This window comes from Quercus lobata, chromosome 12 (assembly GCF_001633185.2).
Source record: "Quercus lobata isolate SW786 chromosome 12, ValleyOak3.0 Primary Assembly, whole genome shotgun sequence".
NCBI lineage: Eukaryota > Viridiplantae > Streptophyta > Magnoliopsida > Fagales > Fagaceae > Quercus > Quercus lobata.
This window is the reverse complement of record NC_044915.1, coordinates 30,947,056-30,961,911: the sequence shown is the minus strand read 5'-3', so window position 1 is coordinate 30,961,911 and position 14,856 is coordinate 30,947,056. Positions and strand designations below refer to the sequence as shown.

Sequence of the window (14,856 nt, the reverse complement as noted above, 5' to 3'; positions counted from 1 at the left end):
GATGGAGAACTTTTGGGATTGAATTAAGAAAATTATTGGAACCTTCTCAATATGTGTTGGGTGTATTGAATTTTGTACCGTACAAGTCTAAGCAGATCCCAAAATTTCGTGCTGCCAGGTCCTATGTGGAAACTGCCAAAGCTCTTGTAGGCAAGGTTGAAGCCTGTTCAGCAGCCCTTCATCAAAGAAAAGGTTAAGGATGGTATCGTGAAGAATATTGTGGAGCTTCCGAGTGACAATTCTCACACACGGGTTGTAGTTTCTAAAACTCATGCCAGAAGTTTTCCCTAGTCAGCCGTGGGTGGTGGTGAGGGTGGAGAAAGTGGTATTAATGGTAAGAAAAAAATTGAGGAGAAAATCCCAGAAGGAAATAATCTCAATATTCCTTTGAAGTTCAATTTGAATTCAAAAATTGTTGAGTTTGGAAAGTTGCGTGATAGAGGAAGGCAGTGAGTTTGGAATGAGGCGAGTATCTTGGGATGGTGTTAAGGGTGGTAAGCAAGCTGGCAAATGGGTAGCAAGTAATAATGCCCATAATACAATAGTGGGACCGGGCCCATCCAGGCAGAAAGCCCAAGCTCTATTGGGAAATAAATAAATAAAACCCATTTTGGGCCTAGGTCTGTCAAGCCCACTTAACTTTAAGGCTAGCAAGAGTTCCTTTAGTGGACCAAATGCTCTAGAGCCTTCCTACTAGAATGGTATCTCTATTCCGAGTTCAGGTAGGAGTGAACTCACTACCACGAAGGAACTTGAGAGCTCAATGTTCTCACCTACGACATCGGAGCAGCTTGCGATGTTGCCGAAGGTAACCTTGGACACGATCTCTTCCTTAGCAGCGACAGAAGTGGCAGGTGAGAGTGGTCAGCACAGCCCGGCTCGACTCGCTCAGCCACCCACTGTGCCGACAGGACCAACGGTGGTGGCCCAAGCCTCCCACGAACCACTATCGGTGATCAGTGCTCCAAGTGGGTCGAGGTTGGTGCCGGTGGTGTCCTCGGCCACGATTTCGGAAGCAGTAATGACCTTTACTAACTCGATAGTGTCGACGCTGGTGTCTTTGACTTTGCAAGTGGCATCGGATGATGGGGATGAGAATTTTGTGGGTTCGGAAGGATTGACAACTACAAATAATGATTTTGATTTTGAGGGAGCTCATCTACCTGGCCCAACTATTAGGGAATTGGTCGGAGATTTGGATAAGTCTTGGGGTAATTCCAAAGACTGGATACTACAATTGCGTGATGGAAGGCAATTAGTGCTTCCACTGTCACTGTATCGATCTCTAGATTGTATGTTGGTCTGCTCAAGATTGGAGGGAGAGTGTGTACCAAGTAATGCTTCTATTACTAATGAAGGGCAGAGGGTTAGTTGGGCAGATGAGGGTGAGGGACTAGTAGAGTCTTCGTCTGTGGTTCCTGGGTCAAAGAATGAGATGTGGGAATTTGATGAAAGGTTGAGGTCTTGTCAGAGAAGTGATGAGCCATTAGTTGTGGTACCTTTGGCCACTAAAGGTCCTTTGGAGTTAGTGTCTAATCATGTGAAGGAGATTGGGTGTAAGGAGAGTGTGGATAATAGTCAACTATCACAATAGGTAACCAATAGGATAAAGGCTTTCAAGAAATCTATAGGCACTTCGTTGGATGGTTTTGAGGAGCAAGTTACAAGATTGTTATTAGCTATAAAGGCCAAAAAAAGTTATAAATAGAAACTTGTGGTGGGTGATCAGACGAAGTTGGTCAAGTCAAGCCAGAAAGGTCAGCGGGAGTTGAAAAATTTGTTGTCATCTTTGAATGTTGAGCATGATCCAAATAAAGCAAGGAGTGCAGGTATTGAGCGGGCTATTGTGCCTTATAATTGAGTGTGAAGATTATTTCTTGGAACGTTAGAAGGTTGAATGAGCGGGATAAAAGGCTTAGGTATAGAAATTTGATTAGGAAATGGGGGCCAGATGTGGTTTGTCTTCAAGAAACCAAAATGGGGCTGATTAATAGAGCAGTACTTCGTAGCTTGTGGGGTAGCTAACATGTTGACTGGTCTTACTTAGGTTCTTGTGGAGCTTCTAGAGGGGTGTTAGTGATGTGGGACACTCAGGTCGTGAATAAAATGGAGGAAGCAGTAGGGAGATTTTCCGTTTCTTGTAAGTTTACAAGTGTGTCAGATCAATTTGTTTGGGCGTTTACTGGTGTTTATGATCCTAATTTACACCATGACAGGAGGTTTTTATGAGAAGAACTATGTGGCTTGAATAGTTGGTGGTGTGTTCCATGGTGTGTGCATGGTGACTTTAATGTGGATAGGTTCCCTTCCGAAGGATTGGGGTCTAATTCTTTCACTGCTACTATGCGGGAGTTTTCCAATTTTATTTCGAAACAGGGTCTCATTGATCTGCCATTGCAAGGGGATACTTTTACTTGGTCAAATTCTCGAGAAGTTGCTTCGAACGCTAGGCTAGACAGATTCTTGTTTTCTGCAGATTGGGAGGATAAGTTTCCTACAGTTTCTCAAAGACGACTGTCTAGGTTGTGCTCGGATCATTTTCCAATTGTCCTTGAGGGTGGATCTTTTAGAGAGGGAGTAGGCCATTTAAATTTGAGAATATGTGGCTTAAGGATGAGGGTTTTGTAGATAGGGTTAAATCTTGGTGGGAATCCTATCATTTTCATGGTGCACCAAGTTTTGTTCTAGCCAATAAATTAAAGCTCTTAAAAAGTTATTTGAAAAGATGGAATGTGGAGGTGTTTGATCATGTTGAAGATCGGATTAAAAAATTGTGGAAGGACCTGAGTGTTCTAGAGAATATGGAGGATAGTCGGGGTTTATCAGCGGAGGAAACGGTAGAAGTGGGAAGAATTCGTGATGAGTTAAAAAAAGCTACTCTGTTGGAAGAAATATGTTGGGAGGAGGAAATCTAGAGTTCTCTGTGTTAGGGAAGGAGACAAAAATACTAAATTTTTCCACCGCATAGCTAACTCTCACAGGACGGTTAATTCTATTGATAGGCTTCTGGTGGATGGGGAGTTGTCTTCGGTCCTAGCAACTATAGCAGATTGTATCTCTCAGTTCTATAGGCAGCTTTATTTTGAGGACGTGGCTCATAGACCTGTCTTAGATGATGTGGACTTTTCTAGCATCTCGGTGGAAGATGCAAGTTGGCTAGATAGGCCTTTTGAGGAGGAAGAGGTGTTTGGGGTGATCAATGATTTTAATGGTGATAAGGTGCCTGGCCCGGATGGCTTTTCCATGGCATTCTTCCAGTCTTGCTGGTGTGTTTTGAAAACAAAAATTATGGTTGTATTCCACAATTTTCATACTCAGGCGGTGTTTGAGAAGAGTCTTAATGCTTCGTTCCTTGCCCTTATTCCCAAGAAAGTGGATGTTGTGGAGGTAAAGGACTTTCAACCTATTAAGCTTAGTTGGTGGGATTTATAAGATTATTTCTAAGGTGTTGGTTAATCGGCTTCGTAGGGTGGCGCATGGGCATATTTCAGATTCACAAAATGGCCTTGTGAAGGGCAGACAAATTTTGGATTCCGTCTTGATTGTTTCTAAATGTATTGATAGTAGATTGAAGTCAAGAGTTCCAGGTGTGTTGTGTAAATTGGATGTGGAAAAGGCGTATGATCATGTGAGTTGAGATTTTTTAATGTACAAGCTTCAACATTGTGGTTTCTCAGAGAAATGGAGAAAATGGATAAAGTATTGCATTTCAACTGTAAAGTTTTCCATTCTGATCAATGGTAGTCCATCTTATTTCTTTGGAAGTTCTAGGGGCCTTCGGCAAGGGGACCCATTATCTCCATTGTTGTTTGATATTGTGATGGAGGCATTAAGTCGTATATTGAATGTGGCTGCCTCCGCTGGGCAATTCTCAGGCTTTTCTGCAGGTAGTACGACTAGTCCATCAGTGATGGTGTCTCACCTTTTATTTGCAGATGACACTGATTTTTTGGGATGCTAAACCTTCTCAGATTGCTAATTTGAGGGCGATTCTTGCTAGATTTGAGGAGGTGTCAAGGCTTCATATTAATTTGGGGAAATCTGAGTTGGTACCTGTTGGTGGGGTGCACAATTTGGAGGCTTTGGTGGGTCTGTTGGGGTGTGGGCAGTCTTCTCTACCCTTGAAATATTTGGGCCTTCCATTAGGTGCTAAGTTTAAGGATTTATCTGTTTGGAATCCTATCCAAGAGAGAATGAAGAGGAGATTAGGCGATTAGCAGGCTGGAAGAGAATGTATTTATCTAAAGGGGGTTAAGGTGACACTCATTAAAAGCTCACTCTCATCTTTACCTACATATTTCCTTTCCCTTCTTCCTTTACCGGGTAAGGTGGCAAAACGTATGGAGAAATTACAGAGAGATTTTTTGTGGAATGGGACTGGTGGTGAACCTAAAATTCATTTAGTTAATTGGGCCAAGGTTTGTAAGCCTTTGCAAGTTGGGGGGTTGGGTATAAGACGTTTGGGAAGCTTTAATTCTGCCTTGCTAGGAAAATGGTTGTGGAGGTATGGCATGGAGACCGATGCTTTATGGAGAAGGGTTATAGAGGCAAAATATGGGAATATTTGGGGTCGGTGGTGTATGAAAAAGGTGACAAGTCCTTATGGGGTCAGCCTGTGGAGATACATTAAAAGTGGCTGGTTGAACTTCTCTAAACTCCTTGTATATGATGTGGGGGATGGTACTAGAGTGAAATTTTGGAAGCATGTGTGATGCGGGGATGGTACTTTCCAAGAGGCCTTTCCGGAGATTTATCGTCTTAGTAGGTCAAAGGATTCCTCGGTGGCTGAAGTTATGGGTTGGTCTGTTGGGAGGTTTCACTGGAATGTGCAATTTCGTCGTCCACCACAAGATTGGGAAGAAGAAGTCTGTGATCAGTTTATGGGGTTGGTCTATTCTTCGACAATGCCCCGTTTGGCCCAGATAAGGTTTGTTGGAAGCCTACAAGGAATAGAGATTTTGAGGTTAGAGGATATTATAGCTCCTTCTACCCTCCTACTATTGTTTCCTTCCCATGGAGAATGATATGGCAATCGAAGGTTCCTCCAAGAATGGCTTTCTTTTCTTGGTCTGCTTCCTTAGGTAAGATCTTAACAACAGACAACCTTCGTAAAAGACGTGTGATAGTGCTTGACTGGTGCTATATGTGTAAGAGATGTGGGGAGTCGGTGAATCATCTTCTACTTCATTGCTCCATAGCTTGGGAGTAGTGGTCTTTGGTTTATAGTGTTTGGTATTCAATGGGTTATGCCTCATACTGTTCTTGAGTTGTTTAAGGCTTGGCAAGGAAAGTTTGCGCGACATCGTCACATTGATGTTTGGAGATTAGTGCCTCATTGCTTGATTTGGTGCATTTGGCGTGAAAGGAATGCTAGAAACTTTGAGGGTTGTGAACGTTCTTTACTAGAAATTAAGTCTTTTTTCTTGCGCACTCTCTTTGAATGGAGTGTGGTCTTTTCTCATTTTTCTTGTTCTTCTTTTCCTATTTTTCTTGATCATTGTACTTTTGTTTCCTGATTTGAGCTCCCATAGTACATCCCCAATGTACTCGGCTTGGCACTTTTTCTATTATTAATAATATTCTTACGTTACTTATCAAAAAAAAAAAGTATCTTAGGTTTTAGAGCTATATGAAAAGATTTCCACCACTAAACAATCTGGGGAACCCTTGTTTGAGTATTATGGTAATCTTATGAATTTGTGGAACCAATTACTACAATATCGACATTTTACTACTAATTTAGAGTAACATAAGTGGCATTGGGAGGAATTTATGATTGCTTCCTTGTTTATCTGGTGTAGGCTCCAATATGTGTGGGTCCAAAGGTCAAATTCTTGCTAGTGAGACCAGATAAACATATGATCTTTGAAGTTTGAACCCACGCATATTGGATATTTGAACCCACGCATAAGTATAATAATAATAATAATTGAACCCACGCATATTGGATCCACTAGCAATATGCATGGATTCAATTAGCAAGATATTAACTTCACCTAAGTATAATAATAATTGAGTTATCACATATAATACTAACTTCACCATGAGCTGTTCTTGGCTGATAATGATACCAAGATGTGATATAAAACAGCTCATGGTGAAGTTAGTATTATATGTGATAAATCAATTATTATTATACTTAGGTTTTTCAAAGAATTGAAAATACTATGCAAAACCAACAAAATGCTACATTTTCAGCCAAGAACAACCCACAGGTGCTTGTTTGAAATTTGCATATTGAAATGGCCACGCAAGAGTGTATGAAGATAACAACAGCCTTAAGAACACAAAAAGGAAATCACAGTGCAAAAGGTTCATAAAGATGAGCAACTGACCTTGCGTGCAATATTATTAATAGCTTCCAAATGGTTCTGCAGGTCTTTCAAATGACATAATGCCAACTGATGATGACTTTCTCTTTCATCACCCGTACACCTTTCCATTGCTGCTAATGCAAGAACAACTGATTCCAGAGCATAACGCATGTGCATGAGTTCAACATCTTGCTTTCTACCACCCCCACCCCAAAAAAAAATATAAAAGAAAAGAAAAATATCAGCATATTGGAAGCAATTAAGGAAAATCAATTTTTTTTTAAATGGCTTGAAAATATCAGGTGCATATCTAGGTATCAGTGACAAATATATATAGACATTGATGAATATCGAGAATGGAAAACAATTCTTTTAGTGTGTTATCATATGAGAACTAGTTGTGCTTCCCATTTGCTGATCTTTTTTTTTTTAATCATGTCATAAAAGTTCAAGTTCTTAATTTAAAGCAGCTTTGGGAAAGATTCTTACTTTGGATAACCTTACAAAGAGGGGTTTGTCATTGGTTAATTGGTGTTGTATAAACCGCAACAATAGAGCAACGGTGGATCACCTTTTAATTCATTGTGACACTGCTTATGCTTTGTGGGGTGATGTGTTTCAGATGTTTGGGTTACAATAGGTTATGTCAGGGAATGTTGCTTCTTTGTTATTTAGCTGGAGAAATTGGTTTGGTAAACATGGTTTGGATATTTGGCACATGGTGCCAGTATGTTTGATGTGGCTTGTATGGAAGGAGTGGAACAGATGTACATTTGAAGACAGAGCTGCTTGGATCAGTTAAAAACTTTCGTACTCTTTTCAATTGGTCCTGGATTTGGGGTTTCACACATTATTCTTCTCTTTTAGAATTTCAAGTTTCTCTTAGATTTTCCTTTTGAGACTTTTGTACTTTTATGACACTTTGTGTTCATCATCGTGAACATAAAGTATATTTGATTTTTAATAGAATTACATTACTTACTATTTTTTTTTTTTTAAATCTTAATTTAAAGTATCAATATAACCAATTCAGAAGAAATTTTGCATATACACCTCTTCCAAGCATCTGTGGGAGAAGCAATTGGTTGCATGCTGATCAATTCAATAGCTTCCTGGAATTTTATGCCCGGAACAACATCAAACAATACCTACAGAAAAAATGCTGTGTCACAACTTAATACTTCAAAAATTACAACAACAATAATAATATAAGAAGAAGAAATAATACATATAGGAGAATATTTTAGAGGATTTGGAGGGATACCTTCTTTCTCAAATTCACTTTTTTAAAAAGCTTTCTCAAATAGGGGAATTTGGTGGGAGATGATACATTGTTTAATGAATTTTTCTGAACTTCCCTTTTTACCATTAACAATTTATCAAAATTTCAATAATGTCTAAACAAACCTAAATCACTTGTCTCACTGTATTGTAAAACTTATATAATATTTTATGCTCTCCTCATCCCCCTTGTAACAAGACAAAGCAAGATATATCTTCTCCTCTCTCTCCCATTTTATTTTTTAAAACATCCAAACAAATATATTTTATAACTTTTTTATAAAATGAATTTGATAACTATTCCCTCTCCTCTCCTCTTCTCCCTCCCCCGCTTTAATCATCTAACTGTCCTCTACCTCTAAACTTCCCAACATACTCTAATGTGTATATTCAGTACAAGTGAACATCCAGTTCAGATAGGTAGATAATATTGCCTAGCATTTCTAAGTCAATTAAGTACATACATTCTTACCCGAAGCGGACTTTGTACAGAGAGTCTTTCCAACACAAAGTTCTCAACAAAAAAGTCTGACTGGGCAACTTCCTCTGCTAATGCTATTTGTTCTTTTCCCGATAACAACAATGAGAATTTTGAATTCCATGATCGACCAGAATTGACACAGGCAACAAAAGAGGCAACATCAAGCTGATAACACAAATTATCACAAAGATGTTCCACACAAGATATCTGCCAAGATCAAAAAACAAATTATATATTTCTGCTGATCTTTTATGTATGTGATCATCTTGTATCAAAAAGATTTGCACCCATAAAAGTTTTAGGAAAAGTCATTACCTCATCTGATTGATTACCATAGAGTGAAGATTCTTCCAGCCGAAGTACCTGAGACTTACTTGTCCACAGCTGTTGCATTAAACTCCTCCGTGCTGTTGTTTTACCGGACAATAAATCCCAACCCATGGAAGCCACCAAGGGCTGAAGTCGAGGAAATAACATAAGAACCTGCCACATAACCAGACCAATAAGGACTGTAAGAGTACAGCTACCATCAATTCAGCATTGGAAATTAAATTTCAATAACGCAAACCATCGATTTCATACTCACATATTCAATTTAAAGATAAAACTGGACACATACATTGCTAGCTTCTTGAAGCTGCTCCCTCTTCACAGCAGATAGGGCACTATCCATGACACATTCAAGTACATGTAAATTAGAAACACGAGCGTAATGGTACATATCTCTCATGCAAGAACTGACTGCCACATTCAACGATGAAGTCTTCTCATGTATATTTGTATCAGATTTCAACTCTGCAAGATATCTTTGAAAGCACTCAAGAGGAGGTGGAATCTGGCTGTCATCAAGAGCTTTATACGTCTCAATCTCTTCAGAAAGAAACTCATCTTGAATCACCTGCAGCAAGTCAAGTCAAATACATCTTCAAGGAAGAAAATTGACAATATGTATTAGCCATTAATGGATAATGTTCAAACTCATCATCTTTCAACTTTATCCAAGAGAATGTGCTTAGAGACAACTTTCGGCACTACTAACAATGTCTAAAGACAATCTATTTTGAATGTACATTACATTGTAAATCTTTAGCTTCAAACATCAAAATAACAACAGAATCATACACATATGAGCCAAGGGGACATTCTGGGACTTCAACAAAGTGAGTTACTTACTGCTAAACCAGTTCACATGAATTCTAACTTAAGTTCACTTTGACCTGAGGTGCACTAGGCAAAAAAAATGAAAACCAGCCAGATAATACCAAGTCACCCAGGATTAGGGGATTGACTCACCATATACTCTTACCAGAATACCAGATTCACTCATCTGCTTGAAAGAAAATTAATGTTGATATCATGCCAGCCATAGCTGGCCAAGAAGCTACCAATCAGACTCCTTACAAGAAAAGGGCAAAGTTATTACCTGAATCATTTGAACAAGATCTCTGCAATTTGATGAGAGAGCTTCTCCATAGATCCCTAGAAATTTTTCTCGCATGGCTTGCCATGAGTCTCCAAAAATACCCTTTCTTGATGAAACACTTCTGATTAGATCTTGCAAAACCATGCTGTGAGGTACAAGAAAGGAAAATGCAAATAAATATCTAGAAGAGAAGCAAAACATATAGACAAGTTTCTCAAGAGATAGGACAAGAAAACAAAAAACTAGACATGGATCTTATTGAGAAATAAGCAAAAATATTAAAGACTGATGTCAACAAAGGTCTCTTTTCCATACTACAAGATAGAACAAACAAAACAATTCTCAAGGACTTAATTTCAAAATAAAATGAGCAGTCATATCAAGATCACCAAAGCTCATGAAACATTAATAGCATGAAAATGCACTTGTCAAAGGATTACTCTTATAAAAATTATGTTGTCTACCCTCCCAACTTATTGTCTTTCTTCTTTCCATTGCCAGTTGGTGCAGAGAATAGAATGAAAAAGCTCCAAAATAACTTTCCATGGCAAGGCATGGGAGAGGTGTTACAAGATTCAAGAATAAGATTGGTTGATGGAACGAGAGGAATATGTCTGGGATCAACTGGTAGCGAGAAAAGGAATCACTTGTTTCTTGAACAATTCTTTCAAAAAAAAATCTATTTGATGAGTCATAAGACAAGGCAATTCAAGGTTCAGGTGGTTGATTAGTCAGACTAGAAAAAAAGAACTGAATTGAAGTAATGGATTTACCTCAGTCAGGTTATGTACCAATAAATGATTTTTAGATTCGCAATCCCAAGCCATCAAGTAAATTGGAATGTGATTTGCAACCCCATTTCATTAGGTGGCTTGGGATTAGGAAGATACTGGCTTTCAACCAAACACCACTTAGGAAATGGCTATAGAGGTATATACAAGAGAGGGTAATCTTTACAAAAGTAAATGGATTACAAATGTCTTGGGGTGGATGGTGTTCAGGTATTGTTAGAGGACCATATGGAGTGGGTTTTTTTATATATATAAGTAAAATATTTTTATTCAACAAAGGAAATGGTTCCCATACACAAGATGTGTATCAAACCATTAACGTCATATGGAATGAGTCTATGGAAGCAAGTTGGGAATGGGCGGGCCCAATTTTTGAGGTTTACTCAGTTCAAGGCCGGCATGGATCTACATCCAATTCTAGAATGGTGATTGGTGAGGAGACACTTTCCTTGAGAATGCATATCTCAAATTTTATAACATTAGGGATACAGACGTAAAGGTGGCAAATTACTTAGACTAGACAAATGGTGGCATTCATTGGAACCCTCTTTCACTTCATTTTAGAGGATCTTTACATTGTTCGGATTAAATTAACTAGGATGATTTGGATTCTTGATTTTGGCTTCCATCAACAAGCCAGGTTTTTAAGTAAAAACTTTATCATAGAGTTTTGAAATTGGGGAAGGGGGTAATAACCTTGAAGAATCATATGGAGAGTTAAAGCTTTGCCAAGAGGAGCTTTTTTTGAATGGACAAAGGTGATGGGAAATATCCTTACAACAGATAATTTGTGTAGGTAGGGAAGAGAGGCAATGGTAGAGAGATTGAAGCATCTATTCCTAAGGCCTCTCCATGAGTGGACTAAGGCCATGTATCCACTATCTTAAACAAGTTTCCTGGATTTTCTTTTTCTTCTTCTTTTTTTTTAATTAGTAAGTTACACATGTACGCAGTGGGTCTTGAAGCCAAGACCTTACCCTCCACCTTACTCTTACACAAAGAGGAGGTGCCATTTGAGCTAGAGCTCGTTGGCAAGTTTCCTTTTCTTGATAAGTAATAATTGTATTAGAAAAGGAAAAGGGAAAGACACAAAGGATGTGTACTAGCTGAATTCAAAGAATATAACTCAAAATGAAAGAGTGTCAATAAAATCAACAAAAGACATGAAGGGTTGCAGCCTGGAGCATGCATCCAATCAAACAATGTCCGCAAAATATGCTCATTGATGATATGGGCAGGAACTTTGATGCCATCAAAGACCCGTCTGTTTCTTTCAAGCCATTGATTCCACATGATGCACAAGGGCAAGGCTCGCCACACCTTGGCTCCTCTAAGGCACTAAAACCGATCTTGACAGCATTACAAAAGTTAAATCAAATATTTGAGCATCACCCAAGCAATGCCCAACCAAAGTAAAGATAAAAGGATCATATACCAGATGCCATAGAGCAATGGAAGAGCAAATGATCTATAGATTCCCCACTACACACACAACACCAATCAAAAATTAAAATGTGATGCTTCCGAAGGTTATCCACTATTTGAATTCTCCCAGGGGCTGTAGTCCACACAAAAAATGCCACCTTTCTCTTTTCTGGAATGTTAGCCATCCAGATGATCTTCCATAGGAAAGAGACTCCTGTAGGACCCCTAAAAGCATTATACTATGATCTCACTCAAACATTCCATTCTTCGATGGCAACCACAATGCTTGGTCTTGACCAAACGAGGTAGGCAATTATCATATAGTACCCCAAGAAAAGTATCAACATCTTATAACTCCCAATCCTAGAAAGGACGGATATACCGATGATTCCAACGCCATCCTTCACCCATGATGAGCCAGCTAGATATGAAGACACTAAGGTCCCCTTTAACAGGGGAGGAAACCGCTCTTCAATCTGCCAAAAGGAATTTCTTAGTGTCACCAATGCCTCCCCACAGGAAATCCCTCCGAAGTTTCTCCAACTTATTGGCCACATTAGTTGGCATCATTGGCAAGTTTCCTTGATATTCTACAAATGTTGAACGTTAGAAATTAATTGTTTATCTTTACTTTTGCTTTTGGGTTTTACTCTTGTAATTTCTTTTTTAAATAAGTGGTTTTACTCTTGCATACATTCCCTGTAAAAGAGTAGCATCCTTTCCCATTTTATCGATGAAAAGTAACCAAGGATGTGCATGTGTGTGTAAGCACGTGACAAACATAGAACCATGTTAAAATCAAAATCCCTTTCTCTTAAGCAAGTCTATAAACCAAACCAATGTGGTCCTACTTTATGGTACATTTGTTGGCTTATTTGAGAGATTGATTGAGGAAACACAAAAATGCTATAAATAAGAACATTGTGCCATTGGGTCTTTTGTGGTGTATTGGGCTTGAACAGAATTATTGAACATTGGAAGGACAGAGTGTAGTTCTATACATAGAGCTTTTGTTAGAACATTATATGAATGGATAGCCGTGACAAGTTGTTTTTCTTTTTCTTCTATGTTGGATTTCGTAGAGTTGCTAAACTTTAGGCATTAGTATAGTTGTATTTTTCACGTCAACCTCTAGTGTACTACAGTGGTGCAACCTTTTTGCACTTTTTTAATCTATGTTTATTACCTAATCCCCCAAAAAACAAACATTACAAATGAAATACAATCATAAGCTACATTCTGAACTGTAACAAAAGAAATAGGTACTTAAGAGAGCAGCAAAAATATCACCTTAAAAGGTATAACTTAGTGCTCACAACATTAGCAAGAACAAGAAAAATCATGAGATACTTTCATATTTCACCAGAGTTCATAATGTCATACTTCACAACAAACAATAATTCCAGCTTCCAACCAAATGCAAAGCAGATTGAAGTTCATGATCGGGCAATTTCATGTCCCCAAGAATGAACTCCAATCACCCACAAGCTCCATTATGATGTAAATAGTATAAAGGAAACTGAAAATTATATCTAAGAGAGTTGAAGTTTCCCATTGGATGAAAAAATTGGGGAAAAATACAGAAAACACTGTAATCACAGTCTTAAATTGCATCAAAAGGGATGTAAAGCCAAACACTATACATACCGATACTCATCCTCTTCCACACCATAATCAGTGTGAAGAAAACGAATTCGAGGAACCGCTCCATCTACATTACCCTCCTTCAAGCATTCCTTAATAGCATCCAAGTGAGCTAATTGAACACTCCTTTGAATCAACCCCAAAACCCTCAGAGCCTCCCCCTCCTCCTCAGACCGCGCTGTTTCAGCTAAACCAGAATCAAAACCTTCCCAACCCCTAACTTGCCGCTGTATATTCCAACACAATGCATCGAAAACATCCGCGTAATCCAATATCACTCTCTTCAAACACACCAATTCGCTTTCCTCAACTGAACTCATATCAATATCATTGCCATTACCATCAACATCAACATCAGCATCTGGCTTCAACCTCTTAACCCCCAATTCTAAAACCCTATCCAAAACCCTCACACACTCATCGAATCCGCCATTCACATCTCTCAATTCCTCGCACTTTTCCCTCTCCAAAACCTCCGCTCGCTCGTCGTAACCCTCGCTCCCGTTCAACACCTCTTTCTCCAAGCTTTGGATATCGAAATTGTTCCGCATGCTCTCCGAAACCCGGTCGATCAGGTGCTGAACTAGTAACAAGAACTCGGCGCGTAGCCGGAGCGTTTCGGGATCGAAGCTCCACGCCGACGAGGCATTGCTGTTGTCGTCGAATTGCTGCAAGAGTTCGAGAGTGGACATGTAGGTGAGGAGAGGCGGAGATGGACACGAGTCTGACCATAGAATGTTCTGGAAACGGCCCGATCGAGCCACGATTGTTTGGAGGACGGCGAGAGCGAGGTCCGGGTTCCGGGATCGGAGAGCGAGGATAACTGCTCGGAGTGGCTCGAACTGAGCTAGGTGGAGGTGGTTCGCGACGAGGCGAGTGAGGATCTCGATCTCTTTGTCCATTGCTATAGGCTATGGAGATTGAGAGTGTTGAGTTTAGGGATTTGAGTTTTGAGTTTTGAAAGAGAGTTGTGTTGTTTTTGGGTTTTAGAAGGTGGAAGTTTCTTGAATGAGAGAGAGAGAAGGGAGGTTTTGGATTGGATTTGATTTGGGATATCAGAACTGAAAACGAAATGAGTTTTGGAAATTGGTTGAGCATGGAGGAATGTCCGTTGTGTCTGAAAGATGAGTGTTTAGTTGTCCTGAAACTCCTATATGCTAATCGTGCCAGTTTGGTTTTCGCGGAAGGAGTAAGAGGAAAATTCGGAAAGCGACAGTGGAGTTCACGTTGAACTTAAAACGATGTCGTTTCCCCTTTTTCTTCCAATTTAAAAAGGATCCGTTAGATATTTGCTAATGAGAATCGGTACACAACCCTTCAAAACCCTAAAAAAAATCCCTCAAAACAAATTAAATTAAATTAAATTAAATTATTAGTTCTAATTTAAATTTACAACTTAAATTATTTTTTTGGAGATCTATAACATTTCTCTTTGCCAATAGGTCATTTTAGATAAAATTTAATACCAATTGCATTGGAACTATATAAAAACTGTCA

The 14,856-nt window shown here is 39.1% G+C and overlaps 1 protein-coding gene across 4 annotated transcripts in view; it reads right to left on the bottom strand.

Annotated features, from left to right (window-relative positions):
• LOC115971497 (protein DDB_G0276689) overlaps positions 1 to 14,538 on the bottom strand; it is a 43,696-nt gene extending 29,158 nt beyond the window's left edge. For 2 of the 4 annotated variants that reach the window (XM_031091453.1, XM_031091454.1), the window contains exons 1-7: positions 13,363 to 14,537; positions 9,500 to 9,644; positions 8,696 to 8,974; positions 8,392 to 8,559; positions 8,068 to 8,283; positions 7,368 to 7,462; positions 6,336 to 6,510 (exon numbers count right to left, since the gene is read on the bottom strand). In XM_031091453.1, the coding sequence (XP_030947313.1) occupies positions 6,336 to 6,510; positions 7,368 to 7,462; positions 8,068 to 8,283; positions 8,392 to 8,559; positions 8,696 to 8,974; positions 9,500 to 9,644; positions 13,363 to 14,261 (1,977 nt within the window). In that variant the 5' untranslated portion in view covers positions 14,262 to 14,537. Of the gene's footprint in view, positions 1 to 6,335; positions 6,511 to 7,367; positions 7,463 to 8,059; positions 8,284 to 8,391; positions 8,560 to 8,695; positions 8,975 to 9,499; positions 9,645 to 13,362 lie in introns of those variants that run through there. The other 2 variants (XM_031091455.1, XM_031091456.1) reach the window with 2 other exon arrangements.
• Between the last annotated feature and the right edge of the window lie 318 nt (positions 14,539 to 14,856).